This window comes from Panthera pardus, unplaced genomic scaffold (assembly GCF_024362965.1).
Source record: "Panthera pardus isolate Hobbes unplaced genomic scaffold, ASM2436296v1 HiC_scaffold_20, whole genome shotgun sequence".
In the NCBI taxonomy this organism is placed as follows: domain Eukaryota; kingdom Metazoa; phylum Chordata; class Mammalia; order Carnivora; family Felidae; genus Panthera; species Panthera pardus.
In genome coordinates, this window is record NW_026526766.1 from 11,039,763 (window position 1) to 11,054,461 (window position 14,699).

The 14,699-nt window shown below is 41.1% G+C and overlaps 1 protein-coding gene across 1 annotated transcript in view; it reads left to right on the top strand.

Moving 5' to 3' along the window:
• The window catches only part of PGM5 (phosphoglucomutase 5), a 184,675-nt gene that overhangs the window by 101,678 nt on the left and 68,298 nt on the right, over positions 1-14,699 (top strand). Inside the window, exon 7 of the mRNA XM_053907784.1 lies at positions 11,006-11,121. Within this exon, the coding sequence (XP_053763759.1) occupies positions 11,006-11,121 (116 nt within the window). The remainder of the gene's footprint in view (positions 1-11,005; positions 11,122-14,699) is intronic.

Genomic DNA, 14,699 nt, shown 5'->3' on the forward strand with positions numbered 1-14,699 from the left:
AGGGAGGGAGGGAAGTTGGTTTTGAGCTCTATGCATACAAGTGGAAAGACCTGACTAAGAATCTTGGGAAATTCCCAGGCCAATTAATTATGGCAAGCTAAGGGACACGGACTTGCTTCCTGCCTTTAGAGGCATAGCTATTGGGACAAGGAAGATCTTCCTAGTTTCTCTGTGCTCTGGTGGCACAGGCAGGTTCTGGATAGTTCTCTGAACCAGGTATCAGGTGTCTTCATTTAGTCATTTAGTCCCATTACTTCTTCAGAGTTGCAAATGCCTGAAATCTTTTATTAGAAGTAGGAATGATATCCCACTAGGTTTTCAATTTGTTCTAGTGAGGGAGAAATAGTAATTGGAATACCAGAGATCTAAGATAATATTGCAAGACAAAAATACACATTTAATTTCTCCTTTGTGTGTGTGTGTGTGCGCGCACGCGCGCGCGTGTGTGTGTTTTGCAGTCTATGTATTGGGGCCCTTGAATCACAGCTGTTTATTTGATGCTGTATAAACAAATCAGTTTGTCAGTTCCCCTACTGATGGACAGTTGGGTTGCTTATGGTTTTGTTCTTTTTCTCTCTCACCAGCAGTGCCGTAAGAGACATCCTTGATCCATGCCTCCTTGTGCACACACGTACCAGTTTCTCTAAGATAGATACCAAGAGGCTGGCTTGCTGGGTCATAGAGTATTATTAACTCCCCTAGGAATTCTCGAATTGCCCTATGAAGTGAGTGTACTAATTTACAATTCTTCCATCAATGTTTGGGTTTCCATTTTCCTCTGACATTCCCACCGACACTTGGTATTATTAGATTTTTGTCTTCTTTTTTTGTTTTTTTTTTTTTTTACATGGCAAGTGTGACATTTTGACAATGTCTGTCTGTTTTTAAATTTTCATTTCTTTGATTTACTGTATATTTTCTTGTTGGCCAATTAATCTTCCTTCTCTGTGAATGGCATGGGTCAACTGAACTTATCATAGTGGTTGTCAGGGCTTCTTTATTTAAGTTGGCTACTAATCCTTCAGTTTCATGGATTGCAAACACCTTAGTCTATGGCTTACCTCCCTATTTTTGGTGTCTTTGACAGATAGAAATTTTTACACATTTTAACTAATTAAATTTATCAATCTTTTCCTTGTATTTAGACCCAGCATGTGGAATATTCTGCTCATTCTTCTCTTCTTTCCCCCTTTCATATTGCTCTGGGGATAGATTGCCAAAACTCTTCTGTCAAATTTAGACTGAAAATGTTCACATGAACCATTTCAGGGTCAAAATTAGGCTCATAGAACACTGGGGACAAACCATGAGGTCCCTGTGGCACTGCTGAAACTGAATCCAATGTGAAATACCAGAGCAAGGAACAGATGTTTGCTTTAGGAAAACTGATAATGCCATCCTATTTCAGTGTTTACCTCTGCTTGTGGTATTAGCCATGGATGGTGATGTAGCATTATACAAATACTAGTTTACCCTGGGCTTTGTTCTTCTTTTGGAATGAGTATCCATTTACAGTGTATATTTATTTAATGTCCAAAGCCCAGATGTTCCTTCTCTCCTGTTTTACAACATAGGATCAGTAAGATTTCTATAATATCCTCCAGGAAACGATGCTAATTGAATCCAGAAGAGAAAAGAAAGAAAAGGTTTTAAGAAAGAGAAGTTTTGTTTACGGAGACACATTATCTCCTGGGTTCAAGTTGTCACATGATTTCTGACTACTTTCGGCCTGTAGGAGTGAATGTATTGATTCTAAATCTTCCAACTGTATTACATAGGCAGTTTAAAACAGCTTCAGTAAGGTGTCTACATAACCAGGAATTCAAAGCAAAACAAAAATACAAGAAGGCAATTCACTTTTTGCTGCCCGGGAAGCAATCTCATAGGAATCTGGAAGACTGCTGATGATTGTCTCTCTATGCCTCAGCTTAGCTGGAACTCTTGGGGCTTCAAACTCACCAGCCCTAGCCTTTCAACAATTTTTATTCCTTGAAAATAATTAGAACCAGAACCAGTTTACATCAAAGTGCTCAAGCATCAAGATTGTAAACAGACACTTGTTAATTCCCAGATAGAGGATTCCAGATTATTTACTAGCTTGGGAGTGCAAACCTGTGATTGTTTCCATTTTACATATTTTTCTCTAGGCTCTTTGGTCAATTTCCCAAAGCCATTTTTTTTCCTTTTAAACAAAGTCAAGATCCTCAGAAATATGCCTGCCTTATGTTTCCTAACAAAATGTATAATCTAATTGAGAAGGATCCTATTTTTCCCCCATAACACTTATCTGAAATGCAAGTGCAGAAGTTTCTAGATAAAGCAGCAGAGGCCCTGAGGTTAGGGGTCCACCTTTGTTTTACAATTGGCCAAAAACTAGGTGTTTAAAGGGAACATAAGATATGCAGTTATCTCTTGTTTTTTTTTTTCTTGTAAATATTCTTTAAATGAAATGTCCATTTCCCTTTGAATTAAGTGAAAGATCCAAAGCAAACAACAGTGATCAGGCGTTTACTCTGTAGGGCATTTTGTGGTTCTTAGAGCCCTTTCATTTCATTATTTACCATCTCGTTTGATCTTTACAACCTCTCTGATAGGGATGGGCAGGGAAGGTGTGATTTAATATGTGAGTTTTGAGGTCTAGACCAGGCTGAGCTATTACAGGCCTCAGGAACAGGCAGCTCTCTGCTCAAGTTTATATACGCGGTTGAAAAACTTTTGTGGTCATCTTATTATGACAGCCTCCCATTTTATTTTACCTGGAAGTGTGACTCGTTCCATCCAAAAGGTGAGTGTAAGAGTGGACTTAAATGCCTGTGAGTTTAAGCCCTTCTCCCCCAGGGGCCTTTCGCCAATAGCTCAAAGTGAGGGTTTGAAAGACCAACAAGCTTGTCACAGATCAGGACAATTTGGAGGCAAGGCTTACAGTCCAGAGTCCCAGGGAAACGTCTGGCTGAAGCTACTCTTTGCACAGCCATGCCTGAGATCACAGTATTGCTTGGTTTCCTCCCCTTCTCCGTCCCAGTCTTCTAGCCCTTACACATCTCTCCATGATAAATTCCTTTTTTTAAAAAAATTCTTTTTTTAAAATCTTTATTTATTTTTGAGAGAGATACAGACAGACAGAGTGTGAGCAGGGGAGGAACAGAGAGAGAGGGAGACACAGAACCTGAAGCAGGCTCCAGGCTCTGAGCTGTTCGCGCAGAGCCCGATGCGGGGCTTGAACTTACAAACTGTGAGATCGTGACCTGAGCCAAAGTCAGATGCTTAACCACCTGAGCCACCCAGGCACTCCTCTCCATGATGAATTTCTAGTAGAGGAATCTGTGTCTCAGGGCCTGCCTTTAGGGAACCCCATCTGAGACACCTAGATGGCTAACACTCATTCTCTAGATCTCAGGTCAAATGTCACTTCTTAGGAATTCCTAACTAAAGTTCTCCTCCCGCCCCAACTGATGAGCATCTCTCCATGATAGCACATCCTAATAAAATTTTTATATGTGCTGGTTAGTCTTTGATCCTAAGACACATAAGGCAGGAGCCACGTGTGTTTGATTTAACATTGTGTCCCCCGTGCTTAGTATAGTAGCTCAGGAATAATCAATAAAGATTTATTAAATGGGGGAAAAAAAGAGGACACTTTACGATGGCTATTGGAAAGTAAGGCCTAACTGAATTCTGCCTGATTCATATTTGGAAGGTGAGTAGGCTGCCTTAGAAATGCTTTTAAAGTGCAGACTCACATTAGCCCTTCTTTACCTTCGACAGTGCCAGACATCAAAGAAGGGATCTGGGAGTGAACTCATCGATGTGAAAATACCGACGGGCTCATTCTGGGGCAGTTCTGCTAGATGTCAATGTCGGCTAGACATTAACCAGAATATCCAGAATGCTATTAAACTCCATTTGTAGTAGTTTATTTCTTGAGATTATGTAAACATGACCAATTCAAACATGGCCTTAGTCATAAACACTGCAGGGGGCTTTTTCTTTTAAGTAAATGTTTATTGAAGTATAACGTATGTAAAGAGAAGGACAACTCCTGCGTCGCTCAAGGACTTTTCACAAAGGAATATTCCCATGCAACTACCATCTCGAACAAGCAACAAAGCAGGGACCCTGAAGATCCCTTGTTCCCCATTTCAATGAACTACTTCCTTCCTCCTCCCTAGAGATAAGGGCTATCCCGACTTCTATCACCAGTGACTGTCACCAATGTAACTAGGGTCAAGTTAATTAACACATTCATCACTGCACATAGTTACTTCTTTTTCGGTGAGAATGCTACTCTCAGAAAATTTCAAGTGTACCGTATGTGTTATGAACTAGAGTCCCCATGCTGTACATTAGACCCTCAGGACTTACTCATCTTGACTTGGATGTTTGTGCCCTTTGACCAGTGTCTTCCCAGTTTCCCCACCCCCTAGGGCCTGGCAACCACCAATATATTCTCTGTTTCTGGGAGTCTGACTTTTTTCAGACGCCATGTACGTGGGATACCATGTACTATTTGTCTTTCTGTCTCCGTCTTATTTCACGTAGCAGAACGCCCTCCAGGTTCATCCATGTTGTCACATATGGCAGGATTTCCTTCTTCTTTTACGGCTGGACAGTATTCATTGTGTATCCATATCACATCTTCTTTATCCATTCATCTGTTGACAGACATGTAGGTTGTTTCCACATCTTGACTACTGTAAACAATCATGCAATGAACATGAACGTGCAGATATCTTTTGGGGATCCTGTTTTCATTTCCTTTGGGTATATACTCAAAAAGTCAGATTGCTGGATCATGTGGTAGTTATTTTTAATTTTTTGAGGAACTGTCCTACTATTTTCCATAGTGACTGTACCGATTTGCATTCCCATCAACAGTGCACAAGGGGTCCCTTCTCTCCACATCCTTGCCAGCTCGTATCTATTGTCTTTTGAATAATAGCCATTCTAACAGATGTGAGGTGATATCTCATTGTGGTTTTGATTTTGCATTTCCCTGATGATTAGTAATGTTGAGCATCTTTTTATATATCCGTTGGTCATTTGTATGTCTTCTTCAGAAAAATGTCTACTCAGATCCTTTGCCTGTTTTTTTTTTTATTGGATTTTTCGTTTTGTTTTTGAGTTGTAAGACTTCCTTACGTATTCCGGATGTTAAATCCTTATTGGATATAAGGTTTGCAAATATTTTCTCCTGTTCCATAGGTTGTCTTTTCAATTTGCTGGTAGTTGCCTTTGCTGTGCAGTAACTTTTTGGTTTATGTTGTCCTCCTTGTTTATTTTCGCTTTTGTTGCCTGTGCCTTTGGTGTCTTATCCCAAAGACAACTGCCTAGACCAATGGCAATGATTAGTTTTGTCTATTTTGAACTATGTGTAAGTTGAATCATATAGCTTATATTCCTCCATGCTGATTTCTTTAATTCAATGTTATATTTGTGTGATGCGTTCATATTTTTCGATGTAGTGGTAGTTTGTTCATTGTCTCTGTTCTGTGCTATTCCTTTATGTGAATATGTCACGTAAACAAATATACCACAGTCAGTACTGATTTGCATTCCTTTAGCAATACGTGAATTCCCAATCTTCACCAGGACTAGGCAATACCACCTTCTCAGCTAGTCTTGTGGGCGTGTCGTATTATCTCACTGTGGTTTTATTTTATTATTTTTATTGTTATTATTTTTCAGGAGAGAGAGGACAAGGAGGGGAGAGGGCAGAGGGGGAGAGAAAATCTTCAGCAGGGTCCATGCTCAGCTTGGACCCTGATATGGGACTTGATCTCACAACCCTGGGATCATGACCTGAGCCAAAATCAAGGGTCATTCAACTGGCTGAGCCACCCAGGTCGCCCCTTCACTGTAGTTTTAATTTGCAGTTATCTGATCTCTACTGACGGTGAGCGTCTTTTCATATGTTAATTGGTCAATTTAATATCCTCTTTTGTAAAGTGACTGTTCAAGACTTTTGCCCAAGGCTTTTAAAAATGGTTATGTGCCTTTTTTTTTTATTATTGTATCAGTCTTTTAAATGTAAACTACATATAAGTCTTTTGTTGGATATATGTGATGAAAATATCTTCTACTCTCTGCTATTGGGGGCTTTTAAAAAGGGGGCTGGGAGTTCGTTGTGTAGAAATAAGAATCATGAGCCCTCCTTGGCTCTCAAGAAAGTGGACATTTGAAGATAAAGGAAGAGGAACCCAGATCTTGCGCTCTTTAAGTCTATTGCAACTTTCTCGAAGTAGGATTCCAAGAGCAGCTGGGTATGCTTCGTGTACTTGATATAATTAATCATTGTATATTTGCCTATTCTCTCACATGCTACAAGGGTGTCATTAGCCATTGATATTCCAGCAGAGTATATCACACATAATAATGTAGTACTGTATAATTAGGTTAATAGATACTTGAATAACTACTGTGGTCGTGCACTACGCTGAAGGCACAAAAATCGTATGTCAGCATGCCTTCACCTGGTGAGATTTTAGAGCCCCGTTGGGATACTTTTGTATCTGTTACCTTGTTTGATCGCATGAAGGTAGGGTGATGACCAGACTGGTGAAATAGAAAAATATATTCTCCTGCTCCTCAAACCTTTGTTTTCAGTTAGTCATTGCCCTAATTCTACAAGATCTTTATTTCCAGGAAATGCCTTGGTCTCATTGTGATAGCCTGACTCATTAATAACTGATGAAATTCTCTTTCTCAAAATGACTAATTTAAATAAAACATGCACAAATGACTTAGCTATATTTTTAGGAAACTACAAGGAAAAAAAGTCCAGAAAATAGGGATACTTTGTTCCCTGCCATCCACCCACACTGCTTAAATAATAGATATTAGTCAACTGAAATCATACAGAATTTATGAAGGGCAAATCTGACAAGGTGCTCTATTATCCTAAACATCGGAGAGCCGTAAAAGGGTATACGATGTAGTTCCTACCTCGGAGAGCTTTTAACACATTGGTGGTGATGGTGGTGTGCGTCTGTGTGGGGAAGAAAAGTTCAAGAAGGTGACAACGTCGACAATGACAACACGAACAAGGCCCCCGCCAAGTGAGAGGAAACAGTCACAGGAAGCATTACTTTGGATTTATTTTTTTTTTTTAATTTTTTTTTTTTAACGTTTATTTATTTTTGGGACAGAGAGAGACAGAGCATGAATGGGGGAGGGGCAGAGAGAGAGGGAGACACAGAATCGGAAGCAGGCTCCAGGCTCTGAGCCATCAGCCCAGAGCCTAACGCGGGGCTCGAACTCACGGACCGCGAGATCGTGACCTGAGCTGAAGTCGGACGCTTAACCGACTGAGCCACTCAGGCGCCCCTGGATTTATTATAATGAAGAGGAATGGTTGTATTCATTAGGATAATGGAGCCTGTGACTACAACGCTAGTCTCAAAACGTGTAATCCTTCAAACGCAGCACAAGGTTCTCAGTCATCAAAAGTTAAAGACAGGTGTTCCTGACTGGTGGTTGATTCTGCTCCAAATGGCAATTTAGAGACCTAGGTCCTTTCGTATTGTGGGCCCACCGTGTTCAATGTATAGCTTCCAGGTTTGCTAGGCTTGTCCCCATGAAGCTGGCAGAAGGAGAAAGAACATGGAAGATGGGACGTTTGAATAGCCCGATCTGAACGTCACTTCCACTCAAGTTCCATTGGCTGGAACTTCACCATGTGGCCCACAGCTCACTGCGAAGGGGGGGGGGGGGTCGGGAAGTGTAATCCCGCTGTGTGTCCGGGAGAAGAGATGGGTTTGTTGGTCACCTAGCAGCGTCTGCCACAGGCTTCATGGTGGTAGGGCACTTAAGATCGGTCTTGAAGCGACATGGAGTATTCTGACAGAGATTCGAAAGCATTAATCCGGGTAAAACGCAAAGCATGAAAAAGGACGCAGGAGTAGTTGACAACAGCAAAAATGAGAGCGCATCCTCGGAAAATGAGAAATGGTCCGGTTATGAGGAGCTTGGCGTGAGCTGCGTGAGAGAAACCGATGGAACGATAGGTGGGGGCTGTTTCCAACCTGAAGCCGCATTTTTAGAGGTTTGCAACTCATCCCCAGAAGCTTACACCCACCAGGGGGCTTTTTGTTTTGTTTTGTTTTGTTTTGTTTTGTTTTGTTTTGTTCTGTTTAACTACCAGAACTCAATTCCCACTTGCAGGACAGTTGGGGTTGAGATTGATTCTCTTGCTTTTGCTTCCTACTCTGGTCTTTCCTAGAAAGTGAGTTCTTCTGTTTGTCTCCACCACGTGGTGGCAGCGGCCAAGAGGGGGTGAAGACCCTCAGTGTGAGCGGCTTCATTCTGAGCTGTCAGAAATCTCCAGGGGGGTCTCCTGTGGAAACACCAGTCTAGAGCATGGTATTTGCTGAATGCTGTGTTTGGGATGGATCCCAAGTTCAGTAGAGGGAGGAGGGCGGTGGGGGGTGGGGGCAGGGAATTCCTTTCTTACTCTAGGACACCATCAGCTCATGCTCAGGATCCCGGGATTGAATTACCCATATTGTTTTCTTAGCTTGCATAGCTGCGTCTGGGGCTCCTAGTTATAGAAGTATCCGGTCCTCTAAAGCTCCAGCCTCAGCCCTCAGCCTTATGACCTCCTGACAGTGATTAATTGGGAAGGGTGGGAGCTAGGGAAATCCTTTCCCCTCCCTTTAGATCTGCCAACTTGGCTTTGAACCTGCAAGAGTGTCTGAGCCAGGAAATGTATGTCCCCACACTCTCCACCCCTTTTCTTACCCTTATGTCTGTTTCATGCTGCACTTTCTATTTGGCAATCATATACAGTCATATTTGCTAAATGAATTTTGACCTAGGCTTTACTCTGTGCTGACACTGGGAAGCTTCTGTGTGACTTATTCCACCTCCTTCCTTCAGCTTCTGACTATGAAATTAATGGCTGTGAAAATTTACCTTTGATCTACAGTTTGGGGAGGATTTCTTTCATTGTTCCTACCAGGATATAAGTGTGATTTGTATATCTTTCTTAGGCCACTAAAAAAAATACACAACAGAACCTTTGATATAACCCTGGGACATCTAAAAAGTGCTTCTTTTCAAAGCAAACTTGAAAGAGATTTAGCACAAAATTTTTCCAGATCTTGAACACATCAACTATATTTGGTATTATGGAAAGGAAGGTGTTTGCTTTCCTGTGGCAAGGGTTTCTAGATATTCTGTTTTCTCCAGCTGGCCACAAAGTAAAACCTAAAGAAAACAAAAAAACCTAATGAAATCATGATTGCATTGTGTCCTCTGTCCTTTATGCATCTTTCTTCCTCTTCTTCACCAAGACACCCGTCCTGGTTCCCGTTCCTGGCCACCTTCTGTGCTTATACCCTTTGAAAAACTAGATCTTGTTAGCGGCAGGCATTTGGTGTTTTTTTGCTTTTTGTTGCTTGCTTGTGGGAAAGATGAGATTCGTTAGGTCATTGGCACAGAACCGGATCATTCCCCAACATACTCTCTGAGATCTGTATGTCTCTTAAAACATTTGGGGCGACAACAAGGTATCGTGGACTGGAACGTGAGCAGAAATTAAGCAGAATGTGGGTCCAGATTCTAGCTCTGCCTCTTACCTCTGTGGAATCTTAAACAAAACACGTGACCTCTCTACTCTGCTGAGCCTGAATTGTGACAGCATTGATTAGTTTTAGCTGTCCTTGAAGTGGATGTCAATGGGACGCTACAGTGTGTATTTTCTTGTTCCCCGTTCCTTTTACGTGATATGATGTGTGTGAGATTCATCATGGGGTTGCATGTAGCGGTGGTAGGCTCAGCGAAATTTAAGGTAGCGCCTTCTATATCACAGAGCCTCTGTCTGTTCAACTCAGTGGACATCCGGGTGGTTTCGGTTCTTCCGAATCGTGATTCTGTGATCATTTTGTGTAAAATCTTGTGTTCGTATTCTGTTGCGCACTGTCCTACACTGGGCTCCCCAGGAAGCAGCTCGGAGAGAGATTTGCTTGCGGGAAGTTTATTCCTTTCTGCCCATCCAGATCAAATGTGTCTTCAAAACCAGCACCTGCTGGGGGCAGTGAGGAAGGGGATTGGACAGAAAGAGAGAGGTTGGACTGCAGTGCAGTCACGACAAAGACCTCAGCCAACCTACGCGGATCTCTAGAGCTGAAATGGCCCTACAGAGTTAGGCCAAATAGGGGCAAGGAGGCTAGACCTTTAAATATCCCACACTGACCAGACATTGGATGTGGACTGACCCAGGAAAGGGAGCATGATATTTTTAAAGTTTGTTTATTTATTTTGAGGGAGACAGAGACGGTGCGAGCAGGGGAGGGTCAGAGGGAGAGGGAGAGAGAGAATCCCAAGCAGGCTCCATGCTGCCAGCTGCAGAGCCTGAGGTGGGCTTGAACCTACAAATCGTGAGAGCATGACCTAAGCTGAAACCAAGAGTCAGACGCTTAACTGACTGAGCCACCCCAAAGTGGTGCCCCACTTTGGTGCCCCAAAGGGAGCATGATTTTGAGTGAGATATCTCTCTTTAACAGAGAGTAGGAGACATATCTGTGAGCTGTTAGCTATCAACATTTCTAACAGCTGGTAGAGTAAGTCTTTCGATCCTAAAAGTCCTACAGTGTGTGTGTGTGTGTGTGTGTGTGTGTGTGTGTGTGTGTGTCTGTAGATACTGTCCAACAATATTCCAAAGTGTTTGTAACCAACCTCCCTCTTAATTTAGATTCTGAACTCCCCAAGTGGGATCTTACCATAAAGATAAAGGAACATTTATAGAAGGGAAACATAAATGAGAATATTCTATACGTTAACTTAATATTTTCTGTGGGAAAATGGGGAAAGCAAAACTGAGAAACATCGGAATAGGCTATTTGTCATTTTCTACCTTAGGGCTTAACATCCTGAAAAATGTCAACACTGACCAGAATGTTCTGAAGTCTAGTTATGGAGTTAATAAATTCTAAAGACTTCCTTCTGTGCTGAGAAAAGAAAGGAAAAGAGATATGAATTGACTGTTGCCTTGAATTTAATTTTTCAGAGTGGCCAAATCGATGAAGGTTCCTGTGTATGAGACCCCAGCTGGATGGAGATTCTTCTCAAATCTGATGGACTCAGGACGGTGCTCTCTGTGTGGAGAAGAGAGCTTTGGCACTGGTAGGTTTTTGCTGACGTAATGTTACTGGAGAGGGTGGCTATAGCCCTCTGTGACCCCAGTTTGGAGACCTGTGACCCCACTGTGAATCAAATGCTAGAGGAAGAGATAATTAGAGGGAAAAAAATCAGAGAAACCTGGGGGGATATGTGCTAGGATGCCCTCGTCTCTTCTGTCCATTTTTTTTTTTTTTTTGGTTTTTATTTGGGTCATATGTAATTCTACTTTTAATTTTTTGAGGGACCTCCATTTTGTTTCCCATGGTGGCCGTACCAGTTTGTATTCCCACCAACAACGCATGAGGGTTCCCCTTTTACCGCATCCTCACCAACGCCTGTTGTTTCTTGTGTGGTTGATTTTAGCCATTATGACAAGTGTAAGGTGACATCTCATTGTGGTTTTGATTTGCATTTCCCTGATGATTAGTGATGTTGAACATCTTTTCATATGTCTGTTGACCATCTGTGTGTCTTCTTTGGAAAAATCTCCCTTCAGGTCATCTGCCCATATTTTAATCAGATTGTTTGGGTTGTTTTTTTTTTTTTTTTTTTTTTTTTTTTTTGGTGTTGAGCTTCCTAAGTTCTTTATATATTTTGGATACTTACCCCTTATCGGATATATTATTTGCAAATATCTTCTCCCATTCAGTAGGTTGCCTTTTTGTTTTGTTGATAGTTTCCTTTGCTATGCAGAAGCTTTTATTCTGATGTAGTCTCAATAGTTTATTTTTGCTTTTGTTTCCCTTGCCTTAGGAGACATATCTGGAAAAATGTTGCTATGGCCCATGTCAGAGAAACTGTCTGTTTTCTAGGATTTTTTATGGTTTCATGTCTCACACTTAGGTCTTTAATCCATTTGGAGTTTATTTTTGTGTATGATGTATATTTACCCCAAGGAAACGAAAACACTAATTTGGAAAGATATATGCACCTCTATTTTCATTGTGGCAGTATTTCAAATAGCCAAGATATGGAAGCAACCCAAGCGTCCATTAACAGATGAATGGATAAGGAAGATGTGGTGTAGTGTGGTGTGTGTGTGTGTGTGTGTGTGTGTGTGTGTGTGTGTGTATACATACATACATACATACATACATACATACGTACATACAGTGGAATATTACTCAGCCATAAGAAGAATGTGACCTTGCCTTTTGCAACAACATGGATGGACCCAGAGGGCACTGAGTGAAATTGGTCCATCAGAGAAAAGCACGTACTGTATGATTTCACTCCAATGTAGAATTTGAGAAACAAAACAAATGAATGAAGGAACAAAGATACAAGCCAGAAAACCCTCTAGACTCCTTTTTAAAAAAATTTCTTTATTCTTGAGAGAGAGAGAGAGAGAGCAAGTCGGGGAGGGACAGAGAGAGAGAGGGAGACAGGACTCAGGACCTCTGCTTAGTACTGATGTAAGATTCTGGGCCCAGAAAGGTTTCCTACCCTTTCTCCAAAGGGAGAAGAATTTTGCTTCAAACCCTATTCCCATAGCAATGGATTTTTGCATGGGCTTTCAGGATGAGAAAGTTTGCAACTTGTGCTTCCAAAAGTTTAAGCCTTTTGTTTCCTGTGAAAGAAAGGTTTGGGGAACTCAAAGGGCTTCATGCTTATGTCTCAGAAGCTGCTCCTTACCTGCATGCCTGCACCACCATATCTCTCTCTCTCTCTGTTTCCAGTCTTTTCTGTGATCACCCAGTGAGTTGGAAGTGTGTCCCTTGTTTCTGGGGATTCCAAGCAATTTTAAACTAACATGACTAACATGACTATACTTGGCCTTTAAGAATTTTTGAGCCTCTTATGTGACTTCTTAATTTTTACTTATATGGAAGCATCCTCTTTTTCCTATGCTCTCCCAAAGGGGTGACAGTTTTGTGTCTTGTTTCTCCTTGAAGGGGGTTGTCAGTTTTTGGAATTCACTTTATTTGCCTTGTGATCTCAGGTTTCTGATGGGTTCAAGAAAAGTTATGATTTGGTAGGTTTCTGGCCTTTTCTTATTACTGGGATAGGAGTAACATTCTCTTGGAGATTTCTACATCCTAAACAGAAATGCAGAAGTGGAACTCCAAAAGTAATTTTTAAATAATTTCTCTCCTATTCTCACCCCTTCCTTAATAGTTTTTTTCCAGTTGGGATCCAAAGATCTTTAATTTTAATTTTTTTTAACGTTTTATTTATTTTTGAGACAGGGAGAGACAGAGCATAAACAGGGGAGGGTCAGAGAGAGGGAGACACAGAATCTGAAACAGGCTCCAGGTCTGAGCTGTCAGCACAGAGCCCGATGCGGGGCTTGAACTCATGGACCGTGAGATCGTGACCTGAGCTGAAGTCGGCTGCTTAACTGACTGAGCCACCCTGGTGCCCCAGGATCCAAAGATCTTAATATTATAACTGATTGATATCTCTTAAGTATCTTTTATCTTTTATTTTTTTATGCTTATTTATTTATTTTGAGAGGGAGATTGAGTGAGCAAGGGAGAGGGAGAGGGGGAGAGAATCCCAGGTAGGCTCCATGCTGTCGGTGCAGAGCCTAACGTGGGGCTCGAACCCACACCCTGAGATCATGACCTAAGCTAAAACCAAGAGTTGGGTGCTCAATCACTGAGCCACCCAGGTGTCCCCTCTCTTAAGTATCTTTTAATCTGCATATCGTCCTTTCACGTGTTCTCTAATTTATTAATTGAAGAAACTGGGCCATATGTCCTACAGAGCTTTTAACAGCTTTGATCTTAATGTTGATATCCTCGTTTTTCTTTCTAATTTCTTTGGTGCATATTCATATAAGGAGAAGCTATTGATTAATATGCCTTGTCTCTGAGGTGAAACCACCTTAGGACATTCTATTATTAATAGATATTTTCTTTTCTAGCATTTTCTTTTCTAAAAACTCTACAGTCTCTTGTGACTTTTTTTAAGGTATACAGTCATATAATCTATGACTGAAAGATTTTTTATGTTTCGTTTTTTAATATTTATACCTCTTATGTCATATTCTTATTGCATTAGGTATAATCTTCAAAATTGTATTTAAAAATAATGGTGATAACTCATGACTTTAATGGAAATGGATTGACTCTTTTACTATCCGTTGTGGTGATTGCTTTTTGATGGGGGTAAAATCTTGATCAGGTTTATATATAATTTTTCCCATTCTCATTTTAGTTAGAATCTTATTAGAAACTGCTGTTGGATTTATCAGGTGCCCTTTCAGGACCTAGTGATACACTAATACTTTCTTTTCTATTTTATTATGCACGTTATGAAATATCATGATCGAGGTGCGGATGTCAAACCATCCTTGAATTCCTGAGACTAAAGTCCTGTTTGGTCAGGCTTAAACAGATTGCTGTAAAACCACGTTAACTGGTCATAATGACAGCACTTCAGGCTATGTTGGGGTTCTGAAGAAATTTCATCCTGGGAAGTTTTCTTCTCTTACCCAAACTGGTTAGACCCTGAACTAGAAGGTATTTAGAATACAAGTGCTTAAGATCACACCTTAAGAAACTCAGGTCTTTGGTTACATAATTAGAAAGATGCACAGATGATATTCTACAATGCACAAACTTTAAGTGTCCATG